Raw genomic sequence first — 14,093 nt, forward strand, 5'->3', positions numbered from 1 at the left:
TTTTATAAACATTGTCCTTGCAGTAGGCCCATCCTTGTTAGGCTGATTTCTTGTTTGGGTGGGAGAGCCAGGGCAGATCTTGGTCAGTTGTTTGTTTGTTTTTTAGGTTTTTTTAACGGTGTGGTTTGCATGATGGAACTTTGCTCAATTGACTACTTCGCCCTAACTTTCCGATCCCCATGAATACGGCAGGATACGTCTTGTGGAAATGAAATTTGGTATGAAATGAGGTGTGTTAGACCCGACGATCTGGACCCGATAGCTAACTTATTCAGTCAAACAGTATGTGACTCATCACAATTGAGCAATATCAATAATTATTGCTTGATTCTCTCAATTTCACGAGTTTAGTAGGTGTCACCTTCTAATCCACACACAATAGAGAAAGATTCTAGAATTTTCCTTCACTCAGTTTCCACTCCAGGGTGTCTGTTCACAGCCCCGGCACTTGTGCTGCCCCTCACCCTATCTGCTCTGGCCTCTCCATGGAGCATCCCACATAAGGAAGTGCTCTTAACTCCAGGGGTGTTTCCACATGCACAGGCACAAACAAACATACATATCGGAAGTGCTGGGAAATATGTTATCTCCATGTTTCAGAGGCCAAGTTATGTGGACTGCCCAGTCAAGACATCTCCACAGAGGCACTGAACGGGTATGTACTACCACCCAAACATGGCCTGGTGTGTCCAGAACGCAGGAAAGAAAGCTTATTAACAATGCAACATCCATTCCCATTTAGAGCTAGAATATGTCAATATCTGTTAATCAAATAAGCACTGGTCAGATTTGTGAGTCAGTTACCCCTCTGACTGCTCCCTTTCCTTCCTCTGTCCATTGTCTATTAACAGCGTTCTCTCTCTCATCTTACATCTTAGATGGACAGTCAACGATTCTCCTATTCTTAATTTTTCTGAGCTTCTGGAGATTAAGTACTGAGGTTCACTGAGAAACCTCAAAAGAGAATACATGTGAAATACTTCTCAAGCAAGTCATTGAGCCAAGCTTTAAAAAGCCATAATTTACAGTTTTATACAGTAAATTACAGTTTGAGCATGAAAAAATTTAGCCTACATATCGTACCTTTGAATTGATCTTTGGTAAGTTTTCACTGAGGCTTACTGAGTGGCTGATAGGGGAAACTGCAAAAGGTCAAGAGTTATATACTGTAGATGGTGCCATACAAGGTACCTATTTGCAGTGGATTTTTTTAAGCTGATTAATATGGGCCATTTTTTAATTAATCATAAGATGATAGTACAGAATAATAGGCTTGATATAATAGGCTTTTAACCACCTGTTCCTCAATGGAATACCCCATTATTTGTTTGTCTTGTGGTGTTCTCTGTGTAAAATAGATTATAAATAAACTTGCATTACCGGTATAAATAAGACTTGCACTATGAAGAGAATGTTTCCCATGGTATCTACTCAAGCTGCTTGAAACTCAGAGAATACACACATGCACACACATACACACACACACACACACACACACGCAAACACATGCACACACACGCACACACACATGCGCACACACACACACACTCTGACAACCAGACTCCGTTCTGACCACTCAGACATTCCTACCATTACTTCAACACCTTAAGGCACAGCTTGTCAGCTCTCATCCATTACCAGCGCTCAGACTCCCCCATGTCCCTAAGCCATCATTCAGCCTGATGGGCTTAGGTGCCCTGGAACATCCCACACATCCAGGCAACACCACATCTTACTCTCAACAACACAGGACTACAAGGAATCACACAGTCTCAAATGAATCTCCCCACATGTAGAGATGAAGTTAAAAAGACTTGGAATGTCCAAAATACAATATTATCTGATATATCACATTTATTATATCCATGTGCAGTACCAATATTTAGTCAAACAATGCAATCCTGTACAAAAAAAACATTCTTATTGTGAAATGACAGGACATGGCAACATTTGTGAGTGTGTGAGGGGGGTACACCTCTCTCAGTACACATCACAGTGTTGGCTTTAGCAGGACCTTTGAAATGGAGACTACAGCTCAGAGCTGTAAGTACCTTTATAACGAACGGATTCCCTGAGTGTGACGTGTGCTGTGTTCTACTGGACGTGTCTTCCATCTGGCCATATGGACACCCAAAGCCCTCAACTGGCCACCGGCAAATGGCCTGTCGGCATCCATGACTATTAAATTATGATTTGTTATCAGTGTCTCTGGATGGGCAGCTTTACGGAGGGCCACTTGGAGCGAGGAAGGCCTTGATCTCCTCGTCCAGCTCCCGGTTGCGTCTCTGGGCCTCGTCGCGGCTGCGCTCGGCGTTGCGCAGGCGGATCTCCAGAGCGGTGACGCACCGCTTCTCAGCGTCCAGCGCCGACTGCAGTTCTGCCACCTTGGCCAGCAGCTCTTTGTTCTGTTGCTGCAAGCTGCCATACACACACACACACAAACACACACACACACACACAGATTTGCACCAACATGGACATGCACCAGCACACATGGTGCATATAGTGCACACAAACATGCAAGCATACAGTAACACACATTAATTCATGCATGTGTATGTATGGATACACATGACCAAAACACAAAGACACACATAAGACATAAAAAGTGCAAGCAAGAGGGACAAAAACAGAGCCAATGTGACTATTGTCCACTGTGATTAAAAAAAAAACCTAGTGAACAAGTAACTGCTGTTTTCGGGAAATTGCATGCATGAAACTATTTTAGAATTGACATTTGACAAAGCAGATAAGGGATTATTAATTATAATTGCTATTCTGACCAGATCCAAACCCTGAGGGCTTCGTATTTCCTGTATTTTCAACAAAGCATAGGCCAAGATCATGACTTAGAATGAAATGGCTCTTTGTGAGTGACCCCCATCAAATATTACCAAAAGGAATTCACCAATGGTATGTCATTTTAAATACCATGGAAATGTAACAATCTAGCTTTGGACTTTTGACACTTGGTGCTTTTGCTGGCATGGCACAAACCTGCTAATGGTGTTGTGAGGGGTTCCAGTGCCTTCTCCTTGGGTGTCTGGAGCGTGATGTGGAGAGGCTGTGGCTGATCCTACTGGCTCCTCTTTGACAGGATATAAATCACCCAGCCGCGCCGACTGGGCCTTGGATGTGGGCGTCACGTTGGATGCAGAGACGTTGGTTGTCTTTGAGGAACCTTCGATGTCCTTGGCAGTGAGGTCCTCTGCTGCATCCTCTTCCTCCTCCTTTTCCTGCGGCGATGTGAACTGGGACACCCCCTGGAGGTCCAGGATCTTGAAGATGTCCTCGGACAGTGTTTTCTCGTCGCGCTCGTCACAACTCTCCTGGATGCGACTCCACCTGAACGTGGCGTCATCGCGGGCCATGCGGACCGACGCCGCGCCTTTCATCAGGTTGGGGAGCGTCTGGGTGCGTTTACGGGGGCTTTGTCCCCCCCAGTCGTCTGAGGTGGGGGACGTGGGGGACGTGGGACCGATGCCAGACTGGTCCTCCGGTCCCCAGCCATCGTTTCGGTCAGCCTCCACATCTTCCTCTTCAGGAGACTCTGACAAAGACGAGTTGTCTGCTTGCTGGAATGGACAGTAACGTTACATTACTGAAGTGTGACTTACTCAGTGAGGATCAAATACATATTCTGACATCCAGAGGCATTAACGTCTACACAAATACACTACAGAATTCTGGACCATTTAGGGCTTCATACATTGTAATATTTTTCACTAATACAGCTATATAACGGTCTTCTACCACTATACAGTTATAACAGACCACTCTGTGACAAATACAAAAAAATATGTCTTCTTAGTTTCCCAATCATTTCGCCATAAAAGTCTATTTACTTTTTTAATGACCATTTTATTGTCACATAGTTTGTATAATGAGTAACATGTGTTCTTAGGCAATCATGGAATAATCCTTGCGTGCCTAAAACAGTGACACAAAACCCAACTGAGGATGGTTGTTATTACCTCAGCCGATTCCCAGCCCACGAAGCATGTTCCACTGGACTTTTTACTTTTTCTTTTGGTTGGGGAAGGGGAGGAGCTGGCATCCTTGGATGGGGGAAAGAGCATCGCATGGTGTCGGATCATCACCGTCATGACCTTCTGGATCTGAGGGGTCCCTGCGGAACAAAACCGAAAGAACTTCTTCAGTCAGCAGGGGTGAAAGCATAATTCAAGCCATCACATACTGAGCCAAGTCACAGAGAAGAGGGATTAGAAAACATAATTGCCTGACAGAGAAGATGACTGGACTGAAGGCAAAGTTATACAAGACATACACACAGATAGATACAGACAGATACACCCACCTTTCATCATACTGATGGCATCCTCCATTTGTGGTTTGAATAGGTTAACACCAATGACTGTGGCCAAATTCTCCACACTCATCTTGTTCACCTTGGAATTCTGTCCAACCTCATGGAGAAACCTGTTCAACAGCAACAGATGTGTTCAACTGACAATTTCTTACAAATATATACAGTATAATGTTGGTTCTGAACACAGCTCTGACCAAAAATACAACAACACTAGACACACCAAAAAAAAAAACGGAATAATATACATGATTAAATTGGTCTTACCTGCAAATATAACTGAGCAGATTGTAGTTTACTCTTGGAAGGAGAGCTATCTGTTTCTCCAAACACTCTTTACCCTGTATCATGTGCCAAACCAAACAAACAAAAACAAATAAATCAATGATAGAAACTGAGCCATGATCATCAATAGAACAAACAAACCAAATGAAACACACAAAGTTCAAACACCTCTTGGAACAGAAGTTCATAAGTCTGCACCAGCAATCCCCTCTTGATTTGATGGATATGTTTAGTTTTTCATGACTAGCCTTAGTCAGTCCCACGCTAAAATATTAGTCCCATCGGTATTTCTGTACCCACTGGGCCCAGTAAATCACGATAATCAATGACTGGCTCAGACACTTGGGCTGACTCAGACTGTTGGGGTTTTAAGACTCTGATGAGCACCAGTAGGCCACAGAGCTGTGCCATGATGAAATCTGTTCCAAATTATCAACGGTAAGATGCGGGAAAATGGATAAAGTCTGACTCACTGTTTAGTAGCACAAACCATGTAGGCCTACACTTGTCTTTGGTAATCTATCATCTTAGTGTGCCACAGAGCAGATTCTGAAGCATTGCAATGTTTTACAGTAGGCGACTCAAACCCTTTGCCACCACTTGCCAAATCTAAATGACACTGGAATGCTCAGGATGGCTTACCAGACCGGTGCTGGCGTCCACCTGGCTGCTGCAGTCCAGAAAGTCTTGGTACTGGCTCCAGGGCACCACCGGCTGTGGGAGCTCCCGCAAGTACAGCTTGAGTAAGGACCCCACCGTGTGGACATCGGTGTCACTGCAAGCACCAAAACATTTCAAGAGGTTTTTGTGACATATTCATGATACACATATGCACAGCTTTATGCAAAAGCTTGGGCCTCAAGGGCTAAACCTCTGTTTTGTTCATGTTGCTTTTTGTTATGAAAACAAATATATGTGGCCCCTGCAGCAAGATGATCATTTCTGGCACAGAAAATACCATATGAATAAAGGGAAGAATTGGCTCCTCTACATCAGCAAATCCTTAGATGCAAATCCAGAAGTCCAGAAACTGACATATACAAGATGTTGGTCTCTTCAATAGGACAACAATTCAAAGTATACTTGAAAATACACAACAAAGTACATCAAGAAAAGCAAACCGTAGCATTGAAATGCCCTGCAGTCTCCAATGTGAAAGCATGATTAAAAATCCTTTGATAAGTCTTAACCATGATGCACATGCAATACACACATTTTATACATGCCAGATACCAACAATAGAGAGTCTTTGCTCACAAAAGTCATTTGCAATCTGTGATATCTTTAAGTTCAAAGCTTTAGAAAGCAACAGCATTACAATTTAGATAAAGTGTTGTTGTTTCTTTGCTGGAGTTCTATTTACTTAGAATCACAAAAAGAAGGTCATACTCCAAGTTATTTTGTTGTCTTTTATTGTCTTTTTTCTTTTGCAGCAGAGTGAGGGAGGCCAAGTGGCCAGAACATCTGTAACTCTTTTGCAGCAAGGGTTTGGAACCTGTTTTATTTGCAGCAAGGGTTTGGAACCTGTTTTTTTTGCAGCAAGGGTTTGGAACCTGTTTTTTTTGCAGCAAGGGTTACAAACAGATGTTTCCTCATTTTTGGATCCTGCAACATATATGAAAACGCACCCAACCACCAGCAAGAGGGAAAGCAGGGTGTTCGATCTAATCAACTTAAAGGGACACCAGGCAACGTTTTCGTGTTAATTACTCATCTTCGTAAGTCGGTATATGGTTAAATGACTCATTACAGGGCGAATGAAGACTCTCTCGCCCGCCCCTACTGCCTGTAGGAAGAATATCCCGCTTGCAAGTTCAGTGTATCGTACCCGCCGACCGAAGCAGGATCAGTTTACATCCTGCATCCACAGCACAGAGGCAGGCCAACGAAACGCTAGTGATTGTTGCAAACATGTGTATAATGGCAGAGCCGGTGAAGAAGCAGCGAAAACCCTTGACGGAAGATGCAAAGAAAAGGAAAAGAGCTTCAGACCGAGCGAGGGGGAGTTTCGTAGAGAAAAAGCATCAGGCTTGCCTGGTGTCTCTTTAATCTGTCATTGCCACAGGACTGTCCACATTTTTGCATACACTGTACATAATTCAATACAGAGTACCACTGCTTTTTTTTTCTTTTTAAAGTAGTTTTTATCAGCCAGCAGTTTGCAGTATCTAAAGGAAACAGCAGAGGATGTGGTCACGCATAAATGTAGGTTGTTCCTATGTTGCTTTACATTGTCTTTCAGTCACCCTGGTATTGGCCTGAGCTAAATCTAAATCTGAGAGTAGCGCTCAGATTTTATGGTTTCTAAAACAAAGGAAAGAATTAACTTAATAAACATAAACATCTTGACAAAACAATTAACTTTCTGACTAAACAAAAATAGATATTAAGGTTCGGTGTGGTGTCATACAGTAAGATGAATTTTACACAAGAGTATATCTTTCCCAAAATAACCTGTTACTGATACACTCAGGCGTGTTTATCTTTCTTATCATATGTTGCATAAACACCTAGTCCATATTGTGGACCATCATATTCATATCAAATGAGTGGGTTACTATTTGGGGAATACCTTCTACCTTAAGATCCTGGTGAACTTCTACCACTGCACAATCGAGAGCATCCTTACCAACTGTGTCACAGTTTGGTATGGCAACTGCTCTGCCTACGACCAAAAAGCACTGCAGAGGGTGGTGAAAACTGCCCAACGCATCATCGGTTCCTCACTCCCCTCCATCGAGGCCATCCAGGGCAAGCGATGCTTGCGTAAGGCGCACAGCATCATCAAAGACTGTTTCACCCCAATCACAGACTGTTCACTCCACTCCCCTCCGGGAGGTGTTACAGTACAGGTCTCTCCGCACCCGAACCAGCAGGTTCAGAGGAAGCTTCAGTCCTGTGGCTGTCACCTTACTGAACTCTAGCTCTGCATCCCGGTGACAACCATCCAACTAAGCCCCCCACCGCCCTTGCCCTTGCCTGTGCCTGTTGAGGTGTCTATTTATTTACAAGTGTACTGTAATTACACTTACATATAGCCATTCTCTACTGCTCTTCATACTATTCATCCTGCACACATTATCCTTACTACTCTAGTAATGATACTCTTTCTGCACTACAATGGTACTGTTACCACACTGCACATAGCTGTACATTCTGTACATATCTGTCTTTATTTTTGATACTGAATATCCACATTTATTCTGTTTTCTTATTTTATATTCTGTTAATACACTGCATATATCTATATTATTACTACTATTATAATGTTACTGCTACTACATTGCACATATCTGTACATGTTGTTCATACATTGTTCATATTGCATAGCCATATTTATTCTGCTCTTAAGGTAACTGCTAATACACTGCACACATTTATATTTAATTTATACTACTCTAAACCACCTTCTGTAAATCAACTGTATACTACTGTCTACACTGCAGTATATTTATTGTCCTGTCTGCACCACCTGTCTATACTTTGTATATCACATTGCACATTTCTGCTTTTTTTGCACTTCTGGTTAGATGCAAACTGCATTTCGTTGTCTTTGTACTCTGCACAATGACAGTAAAGTTGAATCTAATCTAATCTAATCTTAAACCAATTGCACTGAAGATTAATTAGTAATGTTAATCATTAGGCTGCCTTATGAGCACCTTATTCAGCTGAAGCTGGTGAGAAAGTGAACTTTATTTTCTTAGTATGTTGACAATGCTATTTTGCCAGGAGCTTACTCACTGGCTTCAATGGGCTCCTTTCCAGATAGACATGCAGAGCAAATTCAAATTTGCTAACAGGTTTGTCTGGTTAACCTTGGCTAATAGTGCTAGCGTATATACTTTATTTAATCCACATCAATACCCACTAACCTCAATTTAGTAGCAACTGCTAATGCCTGATAAAACCACAGCTGAAACCTCATGAACCGTTGTTGGCAACCGAGAGGAACAAATTATTATGTAGTCACCTGGGAAAAGAGGGTCTCTCTCCAGCATCAAAGGCGTCTCTGAACTGCTTCACCTGGTTCTCTTGACCAGGAAGGCGAAAGATGCCCTCCTCATTCAGCCCATGCTCCCGGATGAAATCGGCACACTTCTCCACTAGAATGGGCACCACCCTCTGTCCAAACTTCTTCTCATAGACCATGATATCCCCAAGGCTTTTGCCAAATACTGACAAGATAGAGAGGAAGGAATATGAGGAACAAGAGATATAATGGCATTTTCAACTAAAGCATTTATGCATCTTGACTGTGTGCATTTCATCAAAACCTAAATGACTTGCATATTAGTCTTATTTTGACTTTGCTGCCCGTAGATTATACTATCTGCAATACATCTCTGTTGCATATCTGTCTTGCTGCAGAACCTGCCATTTTGACCACAAACAGCCACAGAGCAAGTTCCTTTTCACTATAGTTGCTAATTAAGGCAACAAATTCAACGCCGTAGTTAACACTATCATCAGAAAACTTTTTGTTCACCTTATGGTTTTTATTACAAAGAGGAAAAATGAACACAATACCTATGTGCAGTCATAAACATTGACGGACGGCTTTGGCTGAGAGGCCCATGGCACTTGTTAGCTTGACTGCTTGATAATACTAATACTAATACTAATAACACCGTAAGAAAGTGTGAAGTGCATCTACTGTAGGTGACACTGATCAATGTTTTTATACAGTATACAGCAGAGTGTGCATGCCACATTATCACATGAAAGCAATGCTGCTCAGAAAGAACTGATTCTTTCAGCAAAGTTCTACTGTATGATTGTGACAAAGACTACTCTGTGTGTGTGTGTGTGTGTGTGTGTGTGTGTGTGTGTGTGTGTGTGTGTGTGTGTGTGTGTGTGTGTGTGTGTCTGTGTCATCCTAGTGGTTCCAACATTGCTTTATAGCTGATCTGCTTCAGAAAGGCAGCAAGAATCTGCCATTCTAAGGAGTAGGCCTAGCTCAAGTAGTGACATACACTACATCAATTTACTTATTAAGGAAATTAAACATAATACCAACATTACAATTACCTGCAGAATGAAATACTTTTGCTATGGGATATGTTGCTCAAAACTGCTGTATAGCAGCATGGCCAGCATGGCCTTTTCAAATCCTCAAAAGACAGTAGGCCAACATGATATTCAAAAAGTATTAGTCCCCCATATTATTACTCAATTTTGTGATTGCATAATGTATATGCATGCTAACTTTACTGTATGTCATCCTCCTGGAATGAAGGCCTTTACCTCCACCGGATGGTGCTCCAATCACCCTTCGGATGCTCCGCACCCATTCATCCATCTCGGCCTGAGAACGGGCCTTGAGAACATAAGGGTCGCGCTCGCGATCTCCACAACTCGCTGTGGGAACAAAAACAGTCAGCCAGTCTAAAAAAACTGAAGTCCATTGGTCTTCCTGGGACATTGTCCAATTCTATTTTCATACAGTGAGATGGAAATAGAGGCCTTACGTGGGATAATCTCAAACAAGAACTTTTCATCGCCATTTGAAGGAAGCTCATTAACTTGACTGGACCACAATGAGATGGTTCCCTGTGAAAATCATATTGAGTTATTTATGTTAGCACCTAACATGTGGCAGATCCCAAAACAATGAAATTTCCTCGATAATTTAGGATTCCCTCTGAACCCTAATTCTATGTTACATGTATAGAAGATTCAACAAGAAACATATGTCTATTCTTTCAAAAATGTTTTCAAATTAGCACTCCATAAATCCATAAAGGTTACTTTTATGGATCCATGGCCTACTTACATACTACATACTACATACTAGATACATACATATCTTTTACTGTCTATGCCTACATAGGGCAACTTTTTGAGCAATGTTGCTGGGCAACCACATAACCAGTATTATGATTGGATGACCATAATGATTTGTCTACTGATAATTTAAGTTCTCCAGAAAGAAATGGTTGCCCAATATCAATGGGAACATACCAGAATCACAATAATAAGGGTAATTGCCCAGCAACATTGCTCAAAAAAGTTGCCCCATGTATCATCAGCATATCTGGACTGGACAAAGATCTAATCAAATACTTGTACTTGGGTGGAATTGAATTAAATTAATGTCTAGCAAATGCTTAACTCCATTCTCATTTGCAGACTAACAGTAGACTATAGGCTACATACACAATATCACTTGTCTACTGACCATCTTACTCACCCTTACCGGACTGCTACCCTCCCGGTCGTCCTTATAGTAGGTCAGGATATTACCCCTGAGGACAAAGTAGCGCAGCTGCCAGTTCTTGACGATGGACCTCTGCTTCTTCAGCCATCCGGTCTTCACGGGCTTCTCCAGTGACCTCTTAAACGACTTAGGACTACCCTCCCCAGGCATGATACTCTTAGATCGTGCTGATGAAAAGAACAGGTGCGTGAAAACTGTGCCATATCATGTTGAAAGCTCTGGAGATCTCTATCCACAACAATAAGTTTTACAGTCTCAAGTGTGTCTTTGTGCAAATCAGAGTTGTGTCTGAAAATAAATATTCAACAGCACATATAGTAGACAAATGCAAACGTATTAGCTTGGCAGGAAGTAACTACCCACTTTTTCACCTCAGGCGCTTCCTGCAGCATTGAGAGCGAGTTTCACTGTGCTTTGCTTTGCTTTGAGGGAGCATGAGCAAAGTGACCTCATTGCTATTGTGCTGACCATTTTGGTTGTTGTAGATCTGATCTAAGGGAAATTTTACTATACATCTGATGTGTGTGTGTGTAAGTGCAGGTGTATTTTCTGGTAAAACTAAACCTGAGTAAAGAAATTACAGATGAATGAATTATTTGCTGTGGAACTGTATAGAGCGATGACCAAGGCCTAGTATTGGGCCACACACAAAGCCACACAGACACACACACACACACACACACACACACACTGACACAAAGTGTCATACTGTTTGGGATTAGGTACAGACAATTGAGTGTAGATGACCAAGTCAATGTAAGAATGCAAGCCAGATCGCACTATGTGTTGGGTGGTAGCCAGTGAGGTGGGACTGGAAGTGACCATGTTTGCTCGGCTGTTGGCGGTCAGCTCAGTGTGTGACCTGCTGTCTGTAGATGAGAGGCCAGCGACAAGGAGCCCCAGACTCGTGTAAACAGGAAACTGCTGCATCATCTGCCTTTGCAAGAGGGAGAGATATCGCCCTGTACGTTCCCCACCAAAAATCTGCTCGCTTTGGTCTATTTTCAGGGCCCTCTTCCCCTGGTGCATTCAAACATTTGATGCTTTCAGAAGAGGCTTCGTGTGAACAGTGGTGTACCCGACCGCACCCAATCGCACCCCATTAACCATCATAGAGCTTTGAAGAACCCTCGCTCACTCTGGAGTGAGAAGATTCAAGGGAACAAATTAAAGAATAAGATTTTTTTATTATTATTAAAAAGTTGAAGATTTAAGCAAGACTACGTAGCAAGCCAAATAATAGAACACCAACACTTCCACAAAAGGATATAAGATCTCTGGGATATCTGGAAAATACATAATCTCATTTGTTAGCTATACACAATTCATGAACAACATTTAAGCCTATAATACAATTTTAACTGGATTAAAATTCAAGTTTTTGCAGCCTAACATTATCCATCATAATCTGTAAGCACTTATTTTAGTCTTGTATATCCTGCTTTTGTTCTTGACCTTACACATGGCCTTTGACAACCTTTCAACAGGCTGAAAGACTGTTTCCAGCAGCCACCACCATCTTGTTCTTTCCTAACCCGCTGTATCATCTTAGTGCCACGCATACAGTAGACTGACTGAGTGTCAGCAATGACACTTTTTCTCATGCCCATTTTTAAAAATCATATTGTCCCTTGTTTTTCAACAGAATTTCGTCAGCTTCCTGTCGACAGTCACAGTTGACTTTGACAGAGGAAGCCAGGCACTCTGTGCCAACAATACACGCCCTCAATCTAAGACCTCAATGTAGTGTTTAATCCATATAGTATCCCATCATTATTGATCAGAGGTAATAGAATGATTGATTCAATTACTATTATATTTAACATTACCTATCATTATCTGCTGCATAGCAACATGCCACATCTCTAGGGTTTGTAGTGATCTCTGTAGCAAGTTGAAGCTTGGTAAAAATGCAAATTGTGCAAAAGTGAAATCCCTCTCTAATACTTTGTGATCTGAATAAGTTCTATAATGCCAAGTTAAGGTACACGTCTGGACAAGTGGGACATTTTTGTAGTAAATATGGTGCTCACTCTGAAACTTTACTGAACAGGTCTGCAACAGCTGTTACCTAGCTTCTGCATATTGAAATGTATCAGTACTTGTCCTGTGACCAATGTCCTGTGACAATGACCAGAAAGACCTGTTAAAAGTTTCCTCCAGTGAGTATAAATACATTGGCCACCACAAGCCACTGCTGAAAACCATACACACAGGAGGCTGGGCAGTCTTTTAAAAAGTGCCAACACACACTCTGACTTAAAATCACACACAGATACAGACAGACACACACACTGCAAATAATCTGGCCCCTTGGATAGGCTCAGCAGGCCGAATTCCTCTGGCAGTACAAAACATAGCCCTGAGCGATGGCCCTTACCCATCTTTGCTGTTTCAGCCCGGAGAGTGCTGAAGTCCCAGTTTCGAGGCAGCTTGAGAGACATTCTTCTTCATGGGAGAGGTCAGTCTCTCGACTGCACACACACACAAACACACATGCTCACAGAACCCACATACACACACACACAGTCACTCACACTCAGTTGCACTCGCATGTGCATGTTCTTTCGTTCTTTCCAGCCAGTGACACACCAAGTGCTGTCTCTCTCTCTCTCTCTCTGTTGCGCGCTCACTCGCTCTGTACCGCACTTCCTTCTTCCTTTACTGATCATTCTTTTTTTTCACTCTTTCAAACATGTTCTCTCTTGCACCTCCACTCCTCTGATGTCTGTTTTCGAAAGAGCCTTCACTGTGTCTGACTCATTTATCATGCTGTACACAACACTGAAGTTCACACAGTGCCTCTTTAACAGGCAAGGATTACAGACATGAAGCAATAAACATGTATAAACTCTGTAAGTGCACTGGTGTCATGATATAATCAAACACCCCCCCCCGGTAATTCGGTCTTTCAAAACGAGGAAGTGACTGACGTTCAGGGCGCCCTTTCACATTTCTCTACATGGAAATGAGATGCTGCAAACTGTACAGCCACAGAATTTCAACACAGGGGTAAAGACTCAGCAAAAAACCTTCAACCCTGCCAGCGCTACTGCAAATGACCATACAACATTTTAGAGGGTCAGAGGGACAGGCTTTTTGAGACTTGTCTCCCCATGTGCCAGACAGTATCTTTACATGAAGATCAGATTTACACAGAACCAACATCATGAGGCCTTTTTCATCAAGATTAGAAAGAGAAGCCCTGTCAAACAGGGGGAAAAAGGAAGTCAATAGAGTCTATAGAGAAAGAGGAAGAAA

At 42.3% G+C, this 14,093-nt stretch overlaps 1 protein-coding gene across 3 annotated transcripts; it reads right to left on the reverse strand.

Moving 5' to 3' along the window:
• Window positions 1-1,836: 1,836 nt before the first annotated feature.
• arhgap25 (Rho GTPase activating protein 25) lies at window positions 1,837-13,612 on the reverse strand. Of its 3 annotated transcripts, none has more exons than XM_042099751.1 (11): window positions 13,213-13,612; window positions 10,812-10,999; window positions 10,084-10,165; window positions 9,860-9,973; window positions 8,586-8,790; window positions 5,255-5,387; window positions 4,595-4,668; window positions 4,319-4,440; window positions 3,975-4,129; window positions 2,998-3,575; window positions 1,837-2,418 (listed from the first exon to the last, which is right to left on the reverse strand). In XM_042099751.1, exons 1-11 carry the CDS (start codon window positions 13,274-13,276, stop codon window positions 2,223-2,225), a joined length of 1,911 nt encoding a protein of 636 aa, XP_041955685.1. In that variant the 5' UTR covers window positions 13,277-13,612; the 3' UTR covers window positions 1,837-2,222. The 3 variants fall into 3 exon arrangements, with proteins under 3 accessions (XP_041955685.1, XP_041955684.1, XP_041955683.1); XM_042099750.1 differs by having other exon boundaries at window positions 2,998-3,572; window positions 10,806-10,999; XM_042099749.1 differs by having other exon boundaries at window positions 10,806-10,999; window positions 13,213-13,609.
• Between the last annotated feature and the right edge of the window lie 481 nt (window positions 13,613-14,093).

This window comes from Alosa sapidissima, chromosome 8 (genome assembly GCF_018492685.1).
Source record: "Alosa sapidissima isolate fAloSap1 chromosome 8, fAloSap1.pri, whole genome shotgun sequence".
Taxonomy (NCBI): domain Eukaryota; kingdom Metazoa; phylum Chordata; class Actinopteri; order Clupeiformes; family Clupeidae; genus Alosa; species Alosa sapidissima.